Source organism: Sprattus sprattus (assembly GCF_963457725.1).
Source record: "Sprattus sprattus genome assembly, chromosome: 21".
NCBI classification, from domain to species: domain Eukaryota; kingdom Metazoa; phylum Chordata; class Actinopteri; order Clupeiformes; family Clupeidae; genus Sprattus; species Sprattus sprattus.
In genome coordinates, this window is record NC_137919.1 from 10,164,715 (window position 1) to 10,187,214 (window position 22,500).

The 22,500-nt window shown below is 46.8% G+C and overlaps 1 protein-coding gene across 1 annotated transcript in view; it reads left to right on the forward strand.

Annotated features, from left to right (window-relative positions):
• The window catches only part of nrxn2b (neurexin 2b), a gene marked incomplete at its 3' end in the record, with an annotated part of 685,387 nt that overhangs the window by 313,508 nt on the left and 349,379 nt on the right, over positions 1-22,500 (forward strand). The window contains exons 10-11 of the mRNA XM_080859771.1: positions 1,834-2,037; positions 4,831-4,857. Coding sequence (XP_080715897.1) covers positions 1,834-2,037; positions 4,831-4,857 — 231 coding nt within the window. The remainder of the gene's footprint in view (positions 1-1,833; positions 2,038-4,830; positions 4,858-22,500) is intronic.

Consider the following 22,500-nt stretch of genomic DNA (forward strand, 5'->3'; position numbering starts at 1 on the left):
GATTCCCGGCAGCTTGGCGTTTGCCTGATACGGGCGTCCTCACAACATCTTTGACTCACGGCAGATCTGACATCTGAGGGAACCAATCATCTGTCTGATGAGCTTTGTGTTGGATTGTGTGTAGGTGAGCGAGGCTGTCAGCTGCCAGCCGAATGCATCGCCTGTGTGTTTCTGTCTGAAGCGCTGTTAGAAGTGTTCGTGGAGCGAAAAAGGAATGTTTCACAGGGCGTTGGTGCATGGAAATAGCCATCTGGCCCAGTGATTTCCCGCAAAACAATGATAAGCTGAAAGCATTGTCTCTCCGTATGTTGACGATGTCTTGCTCTGTACTCAGAGAAGAGATGTATTTATTTTCCAAAGATCTCTGCTGCCCTCTAGAGTTGACACAGTGTACTGCATGATCTCTTAGAAATGCATCAAACCACTTGTGTCTTTTCCTGAAGGCCCAGCTGTCTTGTATTGTATCGTGACAACCCTGTGAGCCTCTGGCCAGCGATACGCACCATTAGGCCGCTGAAGATTAGCCGAATCTAATTACAAATGTCTCGCAAGTGTGGAATGGTCCTGAGCAGAGGCCTTTGAGGAAGATGGCTGAAGATCTATATTACATAACACCTCTGGTGCTCTGACAGCTGTGGGATCCTTTCCATTTATACACAATTCTGCCTGAATATAGTCTTATCAAACCAGATGAAATTGTGCAGACGAATATTAATGCAGATGGTTCTAGGTCTATATGTAGTCTTTCATTTGGCAATCTCTCCCTGTATAAACTGTAAAGACGGCTGCAGGTCTAAATGTAGTCTTTAATTTGGCAATCTCTCCCTGTATAAACTGTGAAGATGGCTGCAGGTCTAAATGTAGTCTTTAATTTGGCAATCTCTCCCAGTATAAAGTATTGTGTTTTGTGACATGAAAAGAACACATAGATAGATAGATGGATACTTTATTGATCCCAAGGGAAATTAAGTGCTAATAAATAGACATGCTAATAAAACGGAATATGGTGGGGTCAATGAGGTCCAATGTCCAAAGATCTTTGATTAAAAAGTGTGTTGGAGAGGAGAGCTGTGTTGGGGGTTGTGCATATGGCTTTGCATGCCTGTGATAATGTCATCACTGGTGGATCCAGAGCCCTGAAACCACTCAGTCTGCTCGCTCAGGCGGGATCCAAAAGGAACTGGCGCCAGCAGAAGAAAGGCTCGATCCAGAACCAAAAGATGGAGTTGGGTCTCCGGCGAGACACTCGACACTCGACACACAGACTGGAGGCCGTTTGAGCTGGTGTTTATTTTGAGTGCCATACACAGAGTGCTGGCCTTCATTGCTGGCACCCTCTCTCTCAATCTGCTGCTCTGTCTGTTCGATAGAAGAGACATGTGTGTGTGTATGCCTGTGTGTGTGTGTGTGTGTGTGTGTGTGTGCGTTGAGTCGTGCCATGGTCGTGTTTTTTCTAACTCCCTTCTTCCCTCTTTCTCTGATGATGAATGTATGAATGATATCTGATTGGTGAATGTATGGATGATTGATTGGTGAATGTCTGGATGACTGATTGGTGTAACGAATGTGTGTGTGTGTGTATGCATGTGTATGCATGTGTGTGTTTGTATGTGTGTGTTTGTGCCTGTGTCTGCATATGTGCGTGTGTGTGTGTGAGTGTGTGAGTGTGTGAGTGTGTGTGTGTGTGTGTGTACCTGTGTGAGTGTGTGTGTGTGTGTACGTGTGTGTGAGTGTGTGTGTACGTGTGCGTGTGTGCGTGTGTGTGTGTGTGTGCGTGTATGTGTGTGCGTGTATGTGTGTGTGTGTGTGTGTGTGTGCGTCCCCCCTCTGCAGAGGCGACTGTGCTGAGCTACGACGGCAGCATGTACCTGAAGATCCTGATGCCGCGGACGATGCACACGGAGGCGGAGGATGTGGCGCTGCGCTTCATGTCCCAGCGAGCCTACGGCCTCCTCATGGCCACCACCTCCAAAGAGTCCGCCGACACACTCCGGCTCGAGCTGGACGGGGGGCGCGTCAAGCTCACCGTCAACCTAGGTATCACACACACACCCCCTCCCCCCCAGTCACACCTCACCGACCCATCCTGGGTCTCGCATTCTTACTAACCTCAGGTTCCATCTCCATCCATGCCCCCCCCCCCCCCCCCAGCCAGAGGTCGATCTCTGGGTCTCTCTCCAGCAGATCTCTGATCCCTGTCCCTCCCTGACCTCCTGACCTCCAGGAGAAGGCAACATGGCTGCCCGCTGCCTGCCAGGGTGCTAATGCTAAGCTAAGGCTAAGGCTAAGGCTAAGAACAACACCAGCCTTTTGGGTTCACATGAGAGCTTGTGCTCACTGCGCTAGCTCTGATAAAACTGCTTTATTTACTCTGGACCGGCATAATACTGTCAGGCAAGGCTTGACTGCCTGCAACACGACTAGACAACACAGATATTTTCAAGCGTGGTGTGATGAACATCTTAGTCATGTCACTGATGTGTGTGTTTATTCAGTGAACTGTATTGCAGTCGTGCCTCTGTTAGCGCCCTGTCAGGTATGTGGCTCTGGCCCTTTAAGCTCCAGGGTTCTGGAGGCAGCAGTACTGGGACAGGACAGAGGAGAACTCTGGGCCACGAGGGAATGTCACTGGAGACAAACCCTTCCCTATCCCTCCATCTACCTTCATTACATTCTGTCTATCCATCTATCTATCTAAATATCTATCTATCTATCTATCTATCTATCTATCTATCTATCTATCTATCTATCTATCTTTCTATCTATCTATCCTTCCCCCTTCTCTCCACTCTATTCTATCTGCCTACCTATTTCTCTCTCTCTCTCCTCCTTCTCTCTCTCTTTCTTTCTTGATCTCTCTCTCTGTCCATCTCTCTTTCTCTCCCTCTCTCTGTCATCTCTCACCGGGCCCCGAGGCTGATGGAACTTTTCATCTCTTCAATGGCCTGTATGTCTGCGACCCTTCAGGAACAAACAGCCAGAGAGACCGGCTCCCTGACCGTGCCAAGCCAACAGTCACCACCAGAGGGCGCAGTCCACACACTGATACACGTGTAGCCACCCATGCTTTAAATAAGACACAAACCAACACACACACACACACACACACACACACACACACAAACACACACACTTTTCCTTCATGTCCCCTCCCTCAGCTACAAAGGGGATCAATCAATCAATCAATTAGTGAGTGAGAAATAAATCAGCCTGACCAGCCATCGATTCTCACCTCTGAGCTACTTAATGATCATATCCGCTGAGGACGCTTGCATCATAGCACAGCATATCACCTGTGGACGCCATCTTCACACCTTTACTCTGTTTAATTAGCGACCGCTAACTAGCAAACTAATCCAGCGGCCACTGAGACTAATCAGCAGCTAATCCTCACAAAACCGAGCATAGGGACCGACTTACATACACACACACATACAAACACACACACACACACACACATACACACACACATACACACACACAAACGCATAGGGACAGACTTACCACAAACGTGCCACAAAAGCGCCAAGCAACAAGGCTCTCGACTTCCATGCGTCTTTTATCCGGATCGGCTGTGAAAAGCCTCCAGAGATTCACAGCCAAGCAAACACACACACAAAGTCTCCAAGCTCTAAAGAGACAGCTTAGGGGAAATGTGTTTGTGCTGTAAACAAATAAAGGGCTTGTCACAGCACGTGCCCCGCCCTCCATTGAGTCTGCCCTGTCCCTCTCTAGACGGTGAGCCTGGTCCCTGGCTGTTTGTGTCCACTATTCTGACGCGGTTGACAGCTCGAGATCACGCCTCAGCCACCACAACTGTGCGCACAGGCAGCCTACCTCCACTGGGGGGAGACAGAGGACAGGAAATGTCAGATCAGAACTAAGCACCCTGCAATAATATGTCCACCATTTTAGAAACAACTGAACACAGCAGCCACGGCTTCAAAGAAGCCTTAATCTACCTCTCTAGTATTTAGTTACAGTTCATATGAAAAGAGATTTTATATTGAACTAGTTTTGTTGCTGCTGCTCCATTGAATGTACATAACAACAAGCATGTAAAGATATCAAGTGTTTTTATTAACGTTTATGTTTGTATCATATATATCTAATGTGTTACTGATGAGCAGAAAGATCAGGGCGTTTATCTGGCAAGAGAAGGGGCTGCTTCATGGCTGGGGCGTGCAGATCACCCTTTTCTCGAAATGTTCTTTGTTTCCGAGCCCCTAAAATCTCACACTGGCAAACCAACATACGCCTGAGCAGTGAGTAATGAGTAATGAGCAGTGAGTAATGAGTAATGAGCAGTGAGTAATGGAGACCACGACAGCACTTACAGTGCAACATAGCTTCACAGTCTCCCTAGCGGCAGCAGGGCTGCACTTAGCATACAAGTTTCTCCTCAGTTAGGATGTCTGAGAGAGAGAAAGAGAGAGAGAGAGAGAGAGAGGATTGCCAGTGAGTGATTTAGGGGTGGGGGGGGGGAGGGGTGTTGCCGTGGTGACCAACACAAACCAGACAGCAGCTGATTCCGGTGTGGATCCGGCTCGGGTCTGTGGGGATCTGGCCCGGGTCTGGGCCGGAGTGAGCTGCTGCTGTGTGATGTCGGGAGAGGGGGGTGCGGAAGAGAAGAGGGGTGTGTCTGACTCGTAGCGTGTCCCCGGATGGTGGCCCCCCTCAAAGCAGAGGCTTGGTTGTCTGCAGCATGTACCTTGAAGGATGTAAAATGTTATCTCTTTTTCTCTCCCTCTCTCTCTCTCTCTCTCTTTCTCTTCTTTTCTTTCCTCCTCCTTTGATTTGATCTCACCATCTCACTCTCTCTCTCACCAGATTGTATCAGGATAGACTGTAATCTCAGTAAGTGGTTCTAAACGTTTTTACACCCCTGTCCCCCCCCCCCCCCCCCCCCAGCACACACACTTTCTATCTCTCTCTCTCCGTGTTTTATTTTTATTTATTTTTTCTCTTTATAAAATAAAGTGATGCTTTATTTTGTTATATTTCCCTTTCATTATTATTATTATTATTATATCTTATTTGACTCCTTTTGTGTGTGTGTTTTTTTATGAAGTTTTCCCCATCTGTGTGTTTTTCTTTATTGCCTCATTTGTGTGTGTGTCATATTTTATTTCTGTCACTTTTCTGTCAAATCTATCTTTCTATTTATTCAAACACATTCACACACTCTCACACACACACACACACACACGCACACACACACACACACACACACACATCTTGAACATTAATATACAAATCTAACCACTGACGCGTGTACCCACATCAAATCACAAACCTGACACATCACACAGTGTGACTGTGAAGTGAAGACAATCATTGGAAATGTTGCAGTGTGTGTGTGTGTGTGTGTGTGTGTGTGTGTGTGTGTGTGTGTGTGTTTACCTTAGCACGGTCCTGCTGTGTTGCAGTATGACTGGATTCAGTGAATTGTGTGAGTGAGTTAATGTGATTCTCGACATGCTGGGACTGTGACAGCTTCCTGTCAGGGTGTTGCACACACACACACACACACACATACACACACACAAGCTACTGCTCCACAAAGGTAAGTCAGAATGCACCCAAACAGAGGAGAAACCTGCTGGGTCTGTTTGTTTACGTGTTTGTGTATATGTATGTTTGAGAGTGTAAAACATTCACTGTTTGTGTGTGTGTGTGTGTGTGTGTGTGTGTGTGTGTGGTTGGAGGGAGGTGTGTGTGTGGAGGGAGGTCTGTGTGTGGTTGGAGGGAGGTGTGTGTGTGTGGAGGGGTACTTCTCTGCTATGTGGGGTGAATAGGCTTCTATTGAAGATTATTGGTGCTCTCTCTCTTTCTCTCTCTCTCTCTCTCTCACACACACACACACACACTCACACACACACACTCACACACACACACACACACACACACACACACACACACACACACATAAAACACAGATTTACCCCCTTCCTATGCATACATACATCATATAATCCATTCTCAGATGCTTTTCTTTATGTAATGTATAGATGCTCCCAACAGGGGTCGCTAGGGATTACAAAATCTAAAATCTGTTACTATAGGAACTCTTGTTCAGCACTCTCATCTGCAAGATGCACACATGCTGTAAAATGAACATTTTAAACTACTTATCTTAACATTTTAAACTACTGATGTTAAACTACTATCTTATTACATGTGTTTTTTCTTTAACATAGGACCTAGGAACTCAGTTTCTGCTGATCTTAAATATTTAATAGCATCGCAAAGATCATGTTAATTCCAGTGCAGCTTATGTTTAGCATGGCGTCTGAAACGTCCTTGGCAACAGAATTAGTCAACATTCTAGCATGTTCCCTCCCTTGTTGGCCTTCCTGCCTTTCCTTATGGGGTGTTTAGTGCTTTCTGGGCACACATGCCTTTGAATCCATTACATTCAATTTGTAGTGTGTCTCCGTGGTGATTAGGGCCAATGTGGCTGAGTGCGTGCGGGAGAGGATGGTGCGGTGGGGTGGGGGGTTGGCATCTCTCGACCCGTGTGCCACCTCGCATGCCAGCCCACACTATGAGACGTGACGCGGCATATGGCGAGCACATGGCACCGTGCAGACCCGCTGCCCTCGCCGTGTCACGCCCTCGCCACACTGACGGAAGGCGGGAGAGAGAGAGAGAGAGAAGAGGTGGAGAGAGGGAGAGAGAGAGAAGGGATGGAGAGACAGAGAGGGAGAGGGGGGATGGAGGCAGAGGGATGAAATAAATGCATAGACGGCAAGAGTGAGTTTGAGAGAGAGAGACAGAAAGACTGCCCCAAGCAGACCGGCTGCCCATGACACACCCTCACCAGCCTGAGAGAGAGGAAGGGAGAGGGAGAATGATGGAGAGACAAAGAGAGGGGTGGACAGAAACATAGAGAGAGAGAGAGATGCACCGCCATGCTGCCGATGTTAAGCCTTCCCTTGTCTAAGAGAAAAATAGAAAGATGGAGTGAGAGGCTAAGACAAAATGTGAGGGTGATATTGACCGACAGAAGAGAGCAGCAGGTAAACATATTAGAGAGACAGAAAGAAGGGGAGGAGGTAGAAAGATAGGGCAGGGGAAGAGAGAGAAAGGAGTGTAGGGTGGAGGGAGAGAGAGAAATAGAGAGATGAAGAGATGTTTTGGGCAGAGAAGGAGGAGAGAAAGAGAGAGATGAGGAGATGTTTAAGCCGGAGGAGGAGGAAAGAAAGAGAGAGATGAGGAGATGTTTAAGGCGAAGGAGGATGAGAGAAAGAGAGAGAGATGAAGAGATGTTTTGGGCGAAGGACACATGGAGACGGGGTGAGTAATAATGTCACCTCTGTGTGAGGGGCCTGCCCTATTGACGACAGGAGCTCGTGTCACCTGCTGCTCCTGCTGGCTCTGTGATCACTTAGTCATGTCTGACAGGCCGCACCTGTCGTCCCAACACACACACACACACACACACCATGTCACACAGATATGCCTGTTCAGGGTGAAGGGGCCTGTCATGGCAGTGTCAGTGTGTCTGAGAGTGCACCTGGGTGTGTCTGTGTATAGATTTCCACATCAGTGTGTGTCTGTGGGGACCTTGTGTGTGTGTGTGTACATCTTGTATGTGTCCGTATGTGTTTTGGAGCGATTGAGAGGTGAGTTTTAATCGGTCACAGTCTCGGTAAGACACCAGAGAATCATCTGATAAAAGTAACACTTTCCCCACAGAACTCAGATAGATTACCGTATGACAGCTGTAAGATAGAGGATCAGAGGACGTCATTAAACAAATATGTCATCGCAGGATAAAACCACTCCACAGGAAAGGACTTAGCCTGAGGGGTGACACTGAGAGCCTGGCAACCTAAATACCACACTGGATCAAAAAGGTGCAGTGAACTATGACAGCACTGAGAACCTGGCAACCATAAATACCACACTGGATCAAAAAGGTGAATTATGACAGCACGACACCGGGCTTACTCTCTTACAGGAGTTATAACCCAACTGCAGTCCAGGCATTAGATACACAAATTGCTTAATGAGAATGTTCTAAACGTCAAAAAAAAAAAGAAACGTTGAAGGATTTCAAAGGCTCCATTGCCCCAGCGTCTGGGTGCTCACACTGGAGTCCATCATCCTCAGCACACGGACCAGCTCTGCTGCTGCTGCGGTTGTCCAAAAAACATCACAGCCGTCGCGTTCCTTTCTTCTCTCTTTTCTTCCTTTGTTTCTTGGATTTGAAATCCCACTGAGGAAGAGGCAGAGGGCTGAGACATTGTGTCAAACGCCTTTAATCAGTGTGTGTGTGTGTGCGTGTGTGTGTGTGTGTGTGTATGCAGACATTGTTTCTAACTCCTTTAATCAGTGTGTGTGCGTGTATGTGTATGTGTGCGTGTGCGTGTGCATGTGCTTGTGTGTGTGTGTGCAGACATTATGTCAAACTCCTTTAATCAGTTCTGCAGAGCCAGCACACACACACACACACACACACACACACACACCAGCAGAACATATTTGATGGGCAGGGCCACCTAAGACCGTTGAGTGATGGAGATGATGCCTTGAAGCCGGAGCATCTGCACCGCTGACGGTGGCCAGGGATTGGCTCTTTAAATGGCTTCCCTAATGAAGCTTCCTGGCCCGCAGTGAGAGAGACGCGCAAACGGCACTCTCGTCTGTCAGAGGGGCTTCAGGCTTTTATTTGTGCAAATTGCTGATACGAGGTTTGCTTTTCATAATGCAGAGGGAAGATTGTATTTTTTTGAAGTTGTTCTGCATAAAAAAGGGGGGTGGGGGGGGGGGGGGGGGGGGGGGTTTACAAACGAGAGGGTAAGATATTGTTTATGCCAAATATTGCAGCTCTCATGCAAGTCTCTTTGAAGAGGCTTGGGCTCAAACCGCTCGGAGCAAATGTGCCACCGCGCTTCACTCACACACACACAGCCAGGGACACACACACTCACACACACACACACACACACACAGCTCTTCTGTACGTGATGGATAAAAGCCTGAGTCGTGTTCACCATCACCATCCCCTCCGATGTTAAACACAAATGACCTAATAAAGGATTCCTTTGAAGCACACATGCACTTCAAAGGAATCCGTAATCAGTGCATTTCCCTAACTACAGTTGAAATGAAATGAACTTAGTTCATTTTGTGTATTCAGTGGTGCGTGTGTGCGTACTTGAGTGTGTGTGTGTGTGAGTGTGTGTGGGAGCTACCATGTATGTTTGTGTGCCTGAGTAGATATACTGTTCCCTTCAATGTGGGAGGCTATGGCCTAACTCCAGCTAGGTCTCTGCTATGTAAAATAAATGTACTTGTTAGTAGTTTCTGTCATTCATGGAGGCAAATTCAGTGATGAAGACACCAGTATAGATTACTTAAAGACATGCAGACACCATTATAGAGTCCTGAAAGACATGCAGACACCAGTGTAGAGTACTGAAAGAAATTCACTGCAAAGGCAAATGTGTGTTGTAGAAAATGCTAGGGTTAGTTCTCAAGAATCTTCTCAAGGCAAACAGGTGTGAATATACTGAATGGTTTAATTCAGAGGAGATAACTACTGCTGAGCTGGTCCATGGAGCATCTCAAAGACTCTAAGCATAAGGCAAGAGCGATAAAGTAGAAAACTTAAGTGTCAAGTGTCCATGCCCCCTTTTTATAGATCTAGCCCCCCTTTGTTCTGCCCTGTTCTTTGTTTCTATTTACGTCATCAGACTTGACCACATCGAGATGGAGAACAATAGGTACATCTATCCTAACTGTGTGCATATTGCACAGTTTCCTGTGATAACAGGTGTCTCAGTTTTTGTCAGGTACGGTTTCTGGAAATTGTCTGCCTTGTGGTATTGCCGGAGCGTCTAGAGGAGTCAGTAACCCTCAGAGGTGCTCATCTGGAGACCATGGTGTTGGCATGGCCTTTCAGAAGTGCCTTTCTGAAGGCCCGTGACGCAGTCAAAATCCTCAGAAGTCCCCCAAAGCGCCTTGGTGTGTCTGCTATGTGGTTTTTCAGTGACGGCATGTTTGCCAGGTAATTCATCAGGAAAGGTATCTTTGCAACAGGCTTTTTCAGAAAAGGCATGTCCGCCATGATTTCTCGGGAAAAGGGCCCTCCTGCCTTATGGCATCCTTCTCATCTAACTGCTACCTCTATTTGTTGAGATGTCCATCTTCCAGTACCAGCAATACACATTATTCAATAATACAGTCATAAGTAGATGCAAATACAACAAGTACCAAAAGACATTCACTGCCAACGCAAATGCAGTGATGTAGAAACCAGTATAGAGTACTGAAAGACATCCATCTGGTATTTGTTTGAGACCCACGAACCACTAGTTTCAGGCATTTACCAACTTCACCTGCGATATATTGAAATTTGCACTGGCAATGTCACCATAGGCTATGTCCCTGCCGTGTTTTAGTGGTATGGAAGGTTCCAGTGATGTGTCTACCGACAGTGCTATGTGTATTATATAACATTTGGTAGAAAAGTCAAATCACTTTCTTATTTATCAACGTTTAAAGCTCAGCGTTTAGAGCTTAGCCGCTGCCACTCCAGAAGAGAGCCATTGGTTCGAGTTAAACCTCCAAGACGTTATAATCAGAGAGGAGTCAGCAGGCTGCCTTTTAAAGGCAGCGGGAAAAGACTGGGATAAAAAAAGAGTGTGTTTGTGTAAGCGCTCACTCGAGTTGCAAAGGTCACACAGGAGAATGAAAGGGCAGCTGTATGAGGTGTCGCCACGGCGACGCTGGCTATGTTGACGTGACCTTCGTGAGCACGAGGTTGAGTGGCAGATAGTGAGTCTGAGGGCGGCACCTCTGCAGCACAAAAGGTAGGCAGGCAGGCAGACAGGTAGGCAGAGAGACAGGCACATAGCAGACTCACAAACACACAGACAAACAGGCAGGTAGACAAGCAACTGAAGCCTTAAACTCTTTTGAACATCGGCACAATTTATAGCCAGCGCAGCCATGGAGTGCGAGAGAGATTGAGAGAGAGATAAATGGATTCCAAACGCTGAAAGTAGAGAAAAAGTGATTGATGCAGAGACTACAACTAGAAGTGTGGGAAGGAAAGAGACTTTACTTCTAAGTTTCCTTCTTTACCAGTAACAAGGAAACAAACAAAAGGTAAAATGAAGACATACTAAACCCCCCCCCCCCCCCCTAAAGAAAAACAGAAAACAAAAACAAAATAGCTAACAACTCAATTGTGCTTGAGAAACAGTGAGAGAGCTGAAATGTGTGTGTCTGTGTGTCTGTGTCTGTGTGTGTGAGAGAAAGAAGGGAGCGAGTAGGTGCTGTAGGACTGTTATGAAGATGAAAGGAACAGGATTGGTAGGGCAGAAGAAAAGCAACAAATTGGTGCTGGAGACTTCAAGAGCACGGGTGAAAGGTGACATGTTGAGAGCGAGCGGGAGGGAGGGAGGGAGGAGGGAGAGGACACACACAAGGTCTTCCAAACAACAACACACATCTGCCCCGCAGTCTGTGGGCAGACAAACAGCAGACAAGCGGAGGGAGATCAGACATGAGTCCTAGGCTTGAAAGAGAGGGGGGTGAAGTCTGCAGACTCCAGATTTAGAGGACTTTATTTATTTATTTATCTGTCTTCACTTATTTATCTGTCTCCTTCCCTCCCACTCCTCTACCTCTCTCACTCTGTCTCACAGACACACTATCACACACACACACATTCACACACTCCTTGCCCTTGTCAAAACTCTTCCCTGTACCCATGGGAGCTGACACAATGGCATCAATGCTGAATTCAGACAGTAACTTCGATACAATGCCGAATTCAGACAGTAACTTCGACACAATGCAGAATTCAGACAGTAACTTCGACACAATGCTGAATTCAGACAGTAACTTCAACACAGAGACGGGAATGGCAGTCAAAGCTGCAGGTCATGGCAGAGCAATGGGGGTTGTGGCCGTTTACTGAAAAATCTCTCATTTCGGGAGAAGTGGCCTCAGGTTCATGAAGTAGATCTACAGCTTTTTGTCTTTTTTTCTCCAGACAGTTATATAGATTTGAAACTAAATGGGCTCTATACACACTTCAGACCTTTGACGATGGTGCTATTAAGAAAAGTCTGCATCCAGCTATGTGAAGACATTCACTTTTTGTTTTTCTTCCTCTTAGTCCTGCTATTAGTTTCTTCGACTATCTTTTAGCTTCTTTGTTTATTTGATTTACTCTCCATTGGAAGAGAGTGTAGACCTGGTCACAGCAGGGAAATGGAGGACATGTTGTGATTTAAAAGACATCTGTGCTCGGGGGTAAGCAGATACAGGAAGACTCCTCTCCATCTTATCTCTCTAATAAGCTGGGCTCTGGCAGCTGTTCTTGGAAATATTTACTTTTTAAGGTCTTGCGTGTGGTCACAATGCAAGGGGTGTGGATTACAGTTGCACCAACTGATCGCAGTTGTGACTTGAAATCTTGACAACACAATTTGGCAGACATCCACAAGTACATAAGATAGTACAGACATAACATACCACTTGCATATCGATAGTTTCGTACCTTGATCCGTTTTGCAGTCTTTCAGTAATGTTAACGGCAGCATTTCAGTAGTTTTAATGACAGTGTTAACGACAGTCTTTCAGTAGTGTTAACAACATTATTTCAGTATTGTTAACGGCAGTGTTTCAGTATTGTTAACAGCAGTCTTTCAGTAGTGTTAACGACAGCCTTTCAGTAGTGTTAACGGCACTGTTTCAGTAGTGTAAATGACAGCCTTTCAGTAGTGTTAACGGCACTGTTTCAGTAGTGTAAACGACAGCCTTTCAGTAGTGTTAAAGGCACTGTTTCAGTAGTGTTAACGACAGTGTTTCAGTAGTGTTAATGACAGCCTTTAAGAAGTGTTAACGACAGTGTTAACAACAGTTTCAGTAGTGTTAACGACAGTCTTTCAGTAGTGTTAACAACAGTTTCAGTAGAGTTAACCACAGCCTTTCAGTATATTAAAATACTGACAGTTTTTTGCACTTTAGTTTTGCGTAACCTGTCACATCGGAACCACGTCCGCAGTGTGCAGTTTTCAGGTTACCGGCACATCGGAGTCACGTTCATAGTGTGCATTTGTTTTGGTAACTGGCGGAGGAACTTGCTCATGACAGCACGAAACACTGCAAATTAAAGTAACACTTGGACCCTGACATAAAAGACAATCCCTCACTGATTTCTATGAAAGAACAATGTGATGCCCTTGATCATCAAAGATCCAACAGGGTCCACTTAGTGAGTGGAGGCAAAATAGGTGTCTTTAGAAACACAGGGACAGCTTATAAAACTGAAGAGCGACATCAGGGAGGCCAACTCTCAGATGCAGCTGTGAAACTTCTCCTCCCTTGTGCTTCCTCTCACGTGTGCAGGGCAGGCTTTTCAAAAACCGACAGTGCTCAAATACTGCAATCGCGCTCTGATTGAGGACAACCTGAGGCTGTGTTTGTCCAAAGTTGAGAGAAGCATTCAACAGCTTTGCAGAACAAGGCCAGCTCATGTTGCACATTGAGCTGAGACTTAATAAACGCAGGTTTTGTAGGAATGATGCATTTGATAATGATAGAAGAGACCCATAATAAATATGTACATTTATTTTGCATATAATACATTGCAGAAGTCTGAGAACCTGTGCTTTATACAATACTGAGGTACTGCATAGCTTGCCCTCAACATGGCCATGTGTGTGTGTGTGTGTGTGTATTAGTTCTCCTACCCTCCAGTCATATCTGTGTTGATCCGAGGCCATCGTCATGGTGACAGCTCATCTCCATCAGTCGTGGTCTGGGGGCGCTCACCCTGTCTGTATGTGTAGCCGTGTGTGTGTGTGTGTGTGTGTGTGTGTGTGTGTGTGTGTGTGTGTGTGTGTGTGTGTGTGTGTGTGTGTGTGTGTGCTTATCTGAATATTCCTGAATGTTGTGCCTGGCCTTTTCTTCTGCTGTAGCCATTCTCACAGGGGAAACGGAGGTTGAGCAGGACTTATTTATTTGTTTCTTTAGTGAACGCACAGTAAGGGAACTCAAGTGCGGGCAGAATGAGGAAGGGATAGAAAGAAAGTTGAAGAGAGAGAGAGAGAGAGAGACGAACCGCTTGTCTAGTTGCATTTTTCACTGTCTCATGAGTTCCTTGCCTCGTTTTCCATGCATAGAGAGAGCTGAGCATAACTGATGTCTGCTGTTTACACACACACACTCCCACGCACACACACACACACAGAGGCAATCGCGCTCCATCAGTAGATAGAAGGGCCTGATGGTAAGCATGATACCATTTGATGAGGAGTCAAGTGGAATCAGTGTAAAGCACGGTATTCTATATCATTCTCATTGGCTCCTGAGGAGACTGGTGCTTTTTCAATTACCCACCCTGACAGACTCCCGGTAATTGCTAGTCCAGGAAGGGGGGGGGGGCGCAAGTGACCGTACGATAATAATAGTCCATGCTTTCTTTTGTACATTTTCATCAGCTTTTCACAGTCATTAATTTGATCTATCTCTTACTTTTAGCTCTCCCTCTCTTTTTCTCTCTCACTCTCTCTATTTCCTTTCCCTTTCTTCTTCTGTTCTGCGACTTTTCCCTTATTCACAGTCGAGGTCAGCTGCTTTTACATCAGTCTTTGGGAAACAAAAGAGTTAGAAACCAGATCAAACCAGACCTTCCAGAAATATGCTTTATTGTGCTTGGATAAGTGTGGAATGAGAGACACAGAGAGGAGAGGAAGAAATGAAGAGTAAAAGTGAGAGAGAGAGAGAGGGGGTGAGAGAGAGAGAGGAAGAGTTGAAGTGAGAGTGAGGGTAAGAGAGAGGAAGAGTGAACGTGAGAGCGAGACAAGGAGAGAGAGAGGGAGGGTTTAAGTGAGAGAGAGATAGTGAGGGAGGGTTAAAGTGAGAGAGAGAGAGGAAGAGTTTAAGTGAAGCGTGAGGAAGAGTTGAAGTGAGAGCGAGAGGAGGAGGTAAAGTGAGAGAGAGAGAGAGAGAGAGCTTTAGCGTAGTGACACACAGAGGCTTGTCTCTATGGCGACGGGCATCTGAGTGTTCCATTAGCGTAGCCCCAGTTAGCTGTCTGTGATCAGTAGGGCATCTCAGGGGGAGGGCTCGAGTGAAGGCCAGAGAGATGAGTGGGGATGGAGAGATGATGATGGAGGGGGTGGGAGGGGGGTATGAATGGTGTCCATGGCGATCCGACCGGCGCCAGGCTCCACTGGTCCCTGCCCCTGGCACAGTGAACAGGCACTGAGCCTGAGCCTGAGCCGGCCGAGAGAAATCGAATGTGAAGGGTGTTTGGAGCAAACACAGATTGACCTGGGACAGAGTGTGTGACAGAGGCAGGCTCTCTCTGTTTGCATTGCACAGGGGGAGAGAGTAATGAACATCAAACAGCAGAAAGATAGATGGAGAGATGGAGAGAGAGGGTGAGATAGATACAGTATAACATAATTGGTTGAGGGGAATGAGAGAAACAAATGATCTGTCTTGTAGAGGGAGATATTATATCTCAATTATATATCATATTAAACAGAGTAAGTCATCTTCAGCTGTAGTTGCCAAGGACACAGATGAATATCTGCCAGAAGCCCTCATTAAGGACAACAAATTGTCAAATCATCTTTTTTGGGGGGGTAAAAAAGTTTCCCTCATAAATAATCCATCATTACATAGTCAGCAGATGGATATCATAGAAACAGCACCAGGGCATGGAATAGACAGAGGTGAAGAGGAATTTGACACGATGAAGAGGAAGAGGAAGAGGAGTTGGCAGCATAAAGGAGTCCACCATGAGAGATGGGCGAGGGGCAGAGAGTTTGACTTGAGCAAGAGCACAGAGAGATTGACGTGAGGAAGAGGTGAGAGAGTTTGACGTGCGGAAGAGGTGCGATCGTTTGACACGAGGAAGAGGAGAGCACACTGCACCATGAGGCCTGTGAGAGGGGTGAAGTGTTTGTAGCATCTGCCAGTCCACCAGGAGAGACATGAGGAGGTGGGGTGGGGAGATGAGGAGGTGGGGAGGGTTGAAGGGGAGGACAGACAGTGTGCTGAGTGGTCTCTGCCTTTCTGGTGAGCGATGATGAGCATATGGAGAGCACTGGACTGTGCATGCGTGAGTATGTGTGCATATGTGTTAAAGATGGAGAGAGACAGTGTGTGTGTGTTTGCAGGGATGCAACTGCCCAGTGTCAGGGGGGTATGCAGCAACAATTTTGGCGCCCCCCCCCCCTTTTTTTTTGCTTTATCCATCTTCCATCCAACCAACTCACTACTCGTAGGCTAGTTCTAACTGCTTGTGTGTTCAGCGGTCACGGCGCTCACGCTCCCTCTTCTATGTCAAAATTCTATTATGGAATCTTAAGAGATGAGGCGCCTACTCTAGCCTCTTTAGTCCTCTAAAATGTTATATAACATTAAGGAAATGCAGAAATTATTTAGAAACGCACAACAGTAGCTATATATAGAAAATACCCCAAACATTTTAATATTATTTTTTTTTTTACCATCGCTTTGGCGCCTCCATGGGTGCGGCGCCCCTATGCGCCGCATACAGCGCATACCCACTTTTTGCGCCACTGTGTGTTTGTGTGTGTGTGTGTGTGTCTTTGTGTGTGTGTGTGTTTTTCTGATGGTGTGTGAGTGTGTGTTGGGAAGCCATTGCCCTATCTGTGCCCCCAGTCGGAATGCCACCACCATTCTCTAGATGGTTGCTACGTCAACCGGAAAGATGCCATCTGTTGACCCCCAAACAGCCACACCAACCCTCATGAGATCCCATCACTGACACACACACACACACACACACACACACCGAAACAAACCAACCCTCATGAGACCCCAGTCCAATAGATGTATGTGTGTGTGTGCGCGTGTGTGTGTGTGTGTGTGTGTGTGTGTGTGTGTGTGGGAGGGAGAGGGCGAGAATGAAAGAGGCCATTACATTTAGAGAGAAGGAGAGGGTTGTAAGACAATGAGGTGATTCTTTTTGGAGACCTGGAGGGGGAGAGGGGCATTTGTGTTGGGTTGGGCGGGTGAATGGATCGAGGAAGAGAGGTCAATGTAGACCGCGATGAAGGAGAAAAAAAGAAAAAGTGATATTGCTTTTGGAAAGGATGAGCCGTGTGAGAGATGGTGCGTGACTGAGAACAGGAGTGCCAAGGTCCAGAAGAAGAAGAGATTTTAGGTCGGGAGTAAGAGTCAGAGTGTAGGGTTGCCATGATTGTTTTGTCTGGAGGTGACGAGCGAAAGCGCCGAGACATTTATCGCCACGGCGACACAAGCCAGTTTGTGGGGATGGCCTTTGGGTGGAGAGCAAACAAGCAGAGATGCAGGATGATGGAAGGATGAACAGAACATATAGAGAGGAGAAGAAAGAGATGGAGAGGAATACAGACTGAGGAGAAGAGAGAGGGTTAGAGAGAGAGGCGTTGAGTGAAAAGATGGAGGACAGGGATACAGAGAGAGGGGTAGAGAGAGAGGAGGGAGGGATAGATAGATAGGAGAAGGAAGAGATAGAGAGAGGTATATAAAGAAAGGTGAAGAGATGGAGACAGAGGTGAAGAGGGATATGGATAGAGACGTAGGGTGGAGAGAGGGAGGAGAAATATAGAGAAATAGGAGATATACAGACAGATGGAGAAAAAAGGAAGTGATAGAGAAAGAGGGTGGAGAGAGATGAAGAGAGGTGCAGGAAGGGATGGATTGGGGGATAGAGAGAGGAGAGAGGGAAAGTGAGAGAAATAGAGAAAGAATGCAGGGATGGAGAGAGGTATAGAGGAAGAAGTAGAGAAAGAAGGCAGAGATGGACAGGGAGATATAGAGATGAAAGAGGGAGAGAGAGAGAAGTAGAGGAATAGAGAGAGGGGCGTCGGGATAGAAGGATAAAGAGAGGGGTAGGGTGGAGAGATGGATGGCTTGCTTTGGGGGAGGGATATGTGTGTGTGTGTGTGTGTGTGTGTGTGTGTGTGTGTGTGTGTGTGTGTGTGTGTGTGTGTGTGTGTGTGTGTGTGTGTGTGTGTGTGTGTGTGTGTGTGTGTGTGTGTGTGTGTGTGTGGGGAGGGATGTTGGCATGTCTCACTGCAAACAAGGGAAGGGAGCGTGGCCAAAACTGCAGCAGATGGTAGAGGAGAGGAAGGGGACAGGGACAACAGACACACACACTCCACTTCTTTCTCTCACACACTCACACACTCTCACACACACTGCCCTCTGCCATTGTGAAATTGCTTACTCTTCCATCTCTCTCTCTGTTTCATTTCCTTCTTCTTTCAGTCTCTTACACACACACCTACACAGACACACACACACACACACACACACACACACACACACACACACACACACACACACACACACATACACACACAGTAACTTGCACCCCAACACGCAAACACACACACACACACACACTAGATAGAGCAGCCACAAGTACTTACCGTTGTCCTCTAACACACTCACATACACATAATCACACTTGTTTTGGACTCCTTCTTAATGGCATTCACACACACACACAAACACACACATACTCACACACACACACACACAAACAGACATACACACTCCTGTAAGTACATGCCAAGCAGCTATTAATGCTGTGTTCTGTGCCTGGTGTCCTGCGTCTGTGCCGTCTGTGTGGCGCGAAGTGTTCTTGCTGACTCCGTTCTTCTCCCCATCTGTGACACCACCCCCCCCAACACACACACACACACACACACACCCCTCCCCGGATAAAAGTAGGTGAAAAAGCAGAAATCCTGAATAATTCAGCTCAAAACCCCCTCCACATCACCACCACACATACACACACACCGATGAAAACAACAAGTGATGTATGCCTTCTCGCATGTGCACTCAAACTCACACAGATGTCCACATATGCAGAATTAAATATATTTATGAACATGTGCAGGCATGCACAATTAGTACGCAAAATGCACATGTGAAATACAAAAAAAGATCTATGTCCACAAACTTTCTCTCTCTCTCTCTCTCTCTCTCTCTCTCTCTCTCTCTCTCTCTCACACACACACACACACACACACACACACACATGCACCACATTCACACACACACAAAAAACATGTCTCAGTCACAGGCACTTTACGGTAATTCCTTTGACAGCTTGACATGCTTTAACCTTTTCACCTGATATTTCAATTGAGTTATGCTCCCAAGGGCTCTGGTAGACTACGTGTGTGTGTGTGTGTGTGTGTGTGTGTCAGAGTGTTTGCTGTTTTCTTTGAGTGCTGAATTGCCTGTGCGCAACCCTCCGAGTGCCTCCTCCAGAGAGTCTCAAGCTATACTCAATGCTTTCAACCTCCAGAGGGCCCGGGAAAGAATTCTAGCACTGATGTGTAAGTTTGAAGTGTGTGTGTGTGTGTGTGTGTATGTGTGTGTGTGTGTGTGTGTGTGTGTGTGTGTGTGAGAGTAATGCATATGAGTGTATGCATGTGTGGGTGGATATTTGTGTCCCACCATATGTGTGTACTAGAACATGCCATGTTGTGTTTGTATATCTGTGACTGTTTGAGGGGGAATCTGCAGCGATAGCCTGCTGTTGATCCGTCTGGTGGAGATGGGCACTCACGCAAACACACACACACTCTCACACACACACACACACACACACACACACACACACACACACACACACACACACACACACACACACACACACACACTCCTGATGGTGCCCATACACACATACACCCCTGATGATGATGCTCACACACACACACACACACACATACACACACACAAACACACACACACAAACACACACACACACACACACACACACACACACACACACACACACACACACACACCAGTAATGAGAAGGAGAGAGAATGGTATCTCGTGCATGTTGTTACATGGCTAGTGTTTGGGCTACTGCGGTGGTGATTCCAGTCAAGCCTGTTTGAATATAACATAGAGAGAGAGACTTGACATTGACCTCAGGCTTTATTTCTGATTGCGGTACTTTAAATGGGTTTGTTTGCCTCATCAACAACAAGACAACACTCACACCCTCTCTCTTCACTCTCTAGCACTCTCTCTTTCACGCACACTAACACACACACACACACACACACACACACACACACAAACACACACACACACACACACACACACACACACAAACACACACATCTACCTTCTGCCTTAACTCTTTTTTACACATCCACTTGATCTGATTTCTCTATCTTTCTGTCTGTGTAAATACTTGGGATGGATGGCCTCTGTGGATGCTATATTCCCCTCCATCTCCTCTTTCCCTCTCTCCCTCCCTCTCTCTCTCTCTTGCTCTCTTTCTCTCTCTCCCTTTCTCTCTGCCGTGGCACACAGACAGTCATCCCATATTAACACTCACTCTCTGTGACGCCTCCCAATGCTGCTTCACAATCTACGCCACACAATCTGTCAGCACAGATTTAGGATTGTCTCCCTTTCTCTTCCAATTTTCCTCCCTCTCTCTCTCTTTCATCTCTCTCTTCATCTCTCTATATTTCCTCCCTCTTTCCCCCCCACACACCCTTCCTCTCTAAGTCCTCTACCCCTCCCCTCTCTCTCTCCTTCCATCTCTTTCTGTCCCCTCTTTCTCTATCCATATCTGATATTTGCTGAGGATCTGTAGCCTGTAATTCTCCATCTCTCCTGAGGGTGGGGCTGCTGAGCCACGAATAAACCAAAGACACAGAGAGAGGAAAAGAGGAGTGAGAGAGAGGGAAGACGTGAAGAAAAGAGAGAATGGGAGAGAAGAAAACTGAAGACAATGAGACATGCAGAGGAGAGAGAGAGAGAGAAAGTGAGAGAGAGACAGAGAGAGGGACGAGAAGGAAGAGAGAAGGCCGGAGAGAAGGAAGATAGATGAGAATAGAAAAGTCTGAGGTGAGGTCAGCTAATGGTTGGAGGAGAGGACAGACCTGTGAGGGAAAGCTATGCTGCTCCTTCTCCTTCAGTTGTGCTGGTGACAGGAGTGGTTTAGGTGTGTGTGTGTGTGTGTGTGTGTGTGTGTGTGTGTGTGTGTGTGTGTGTGAGAGAGAGAGAGAGAGAGAGAGAGAGAGAGCGAGGGGGTGGCTGGGTCCCTGTGGGTCTGCCCAATTATTTTCACTTCTGCTGAATTTCACTCAGGCACTTTCAGAGCAACCCTCCAATATGACAAACAGCCCAACTTATGAGAAAGACAGAAGAAAAGCCACCAGCACTAAATATTACATTACTCTCAAGCCTCCAGAGCATTCACTCTCTCACTCCCTCTCTCTCCCTCTCTCTCTCACTCCCTCTCTTATTCCCTCTCTCTCCCTCTCTCTCCCTCTCCCTTTCGCTCTTTCTCTCCCTCCCCCTCTTTCTCTCTTTATCTCTCTCTCCCTCTGTCTATCTCTCTCTGTCTATCCCTTTCTCCCAGTATTTCTCTCCCCCTCTCTATGTCTATCCCTCCCTCTATCTCCCTCTCCTCCCCCTCTCTTTCTTTCTCTCTCTCTCTTCCGCTCTCTCTCTGTCTATATCTCTCTCCCTCTCTATCTCCCTTCCTCTTTCTATCTCTCTCCATATATCTCTCTAACTCTCTCCGCCTCTCTCCCTCTCTTTTTTTTCTCTCTCTCTGTCTATCCCTGCTCTCCCCATCTCAATCTATCCCACTCCCCCCTCTCTCCCTCTCTTTTCTCTCTCTTTCTCTGTCTATCCCTGCTCTCTCCATCCCATCTCTCTCTCTCTCCCCCCCCCCCCCTCTCTCTGCAGTACTCTGTCCCCAGTAAATAAAGTAATGCCAGTAAGTTGAGCTGAAGCAAAATAAAAGCATTCATCTTAATGCAGAGTTGTGCTGATATGTTCCTAGTGAACCCTGTTCTTAAGTCTCCGCTGTGATTTACACACTCCTGCACATTCTACTGCTCCGGTGGAGGCAAACACTGTTGTGACAGTCTGCAGCACTTGTGAATACATTTGAATGTAATGTTGTGTATGCATCATACACAGCAGACACATTAAGCACTGGCTTGGTACCCAGGGAGGGATGCTGTGTTTTCTAGGCAGAGACCAACACGGACACTCACACACACACACACACACACACATACACACACATACACACACATACGGAGGTGTGATCATTCAGGATGGCTGGAAAATAATGAATATGAATATACATTTGTAATTATCAGTGATGTGCCTCCTGGCGCGCGCACACACACACACACACACACACACACACACACACACCTGAAATCATAATGACACGTGTGGGTCATGTGGTAGTCACACTGCCAATAACACATGTTGCTTCCTGCTATGAGGTGCCACACTTAGATGTGTGACAAAACCATCTCTTTCTCCCCACCTCTTTTTCTCCATCTCTTTCTCTTCATCTCTCTGTGCTGTCTTTCGGCCTCTGTTTTATCTCTCTCTTATTTCTCCCTCTCTTCTATTCAATTGCCCCCCCCCCTCTCTCTCTGTTGTACACCAGGCAGAGAGCCCCCCCCTCAAACACACACAAACACAAACACACAGATA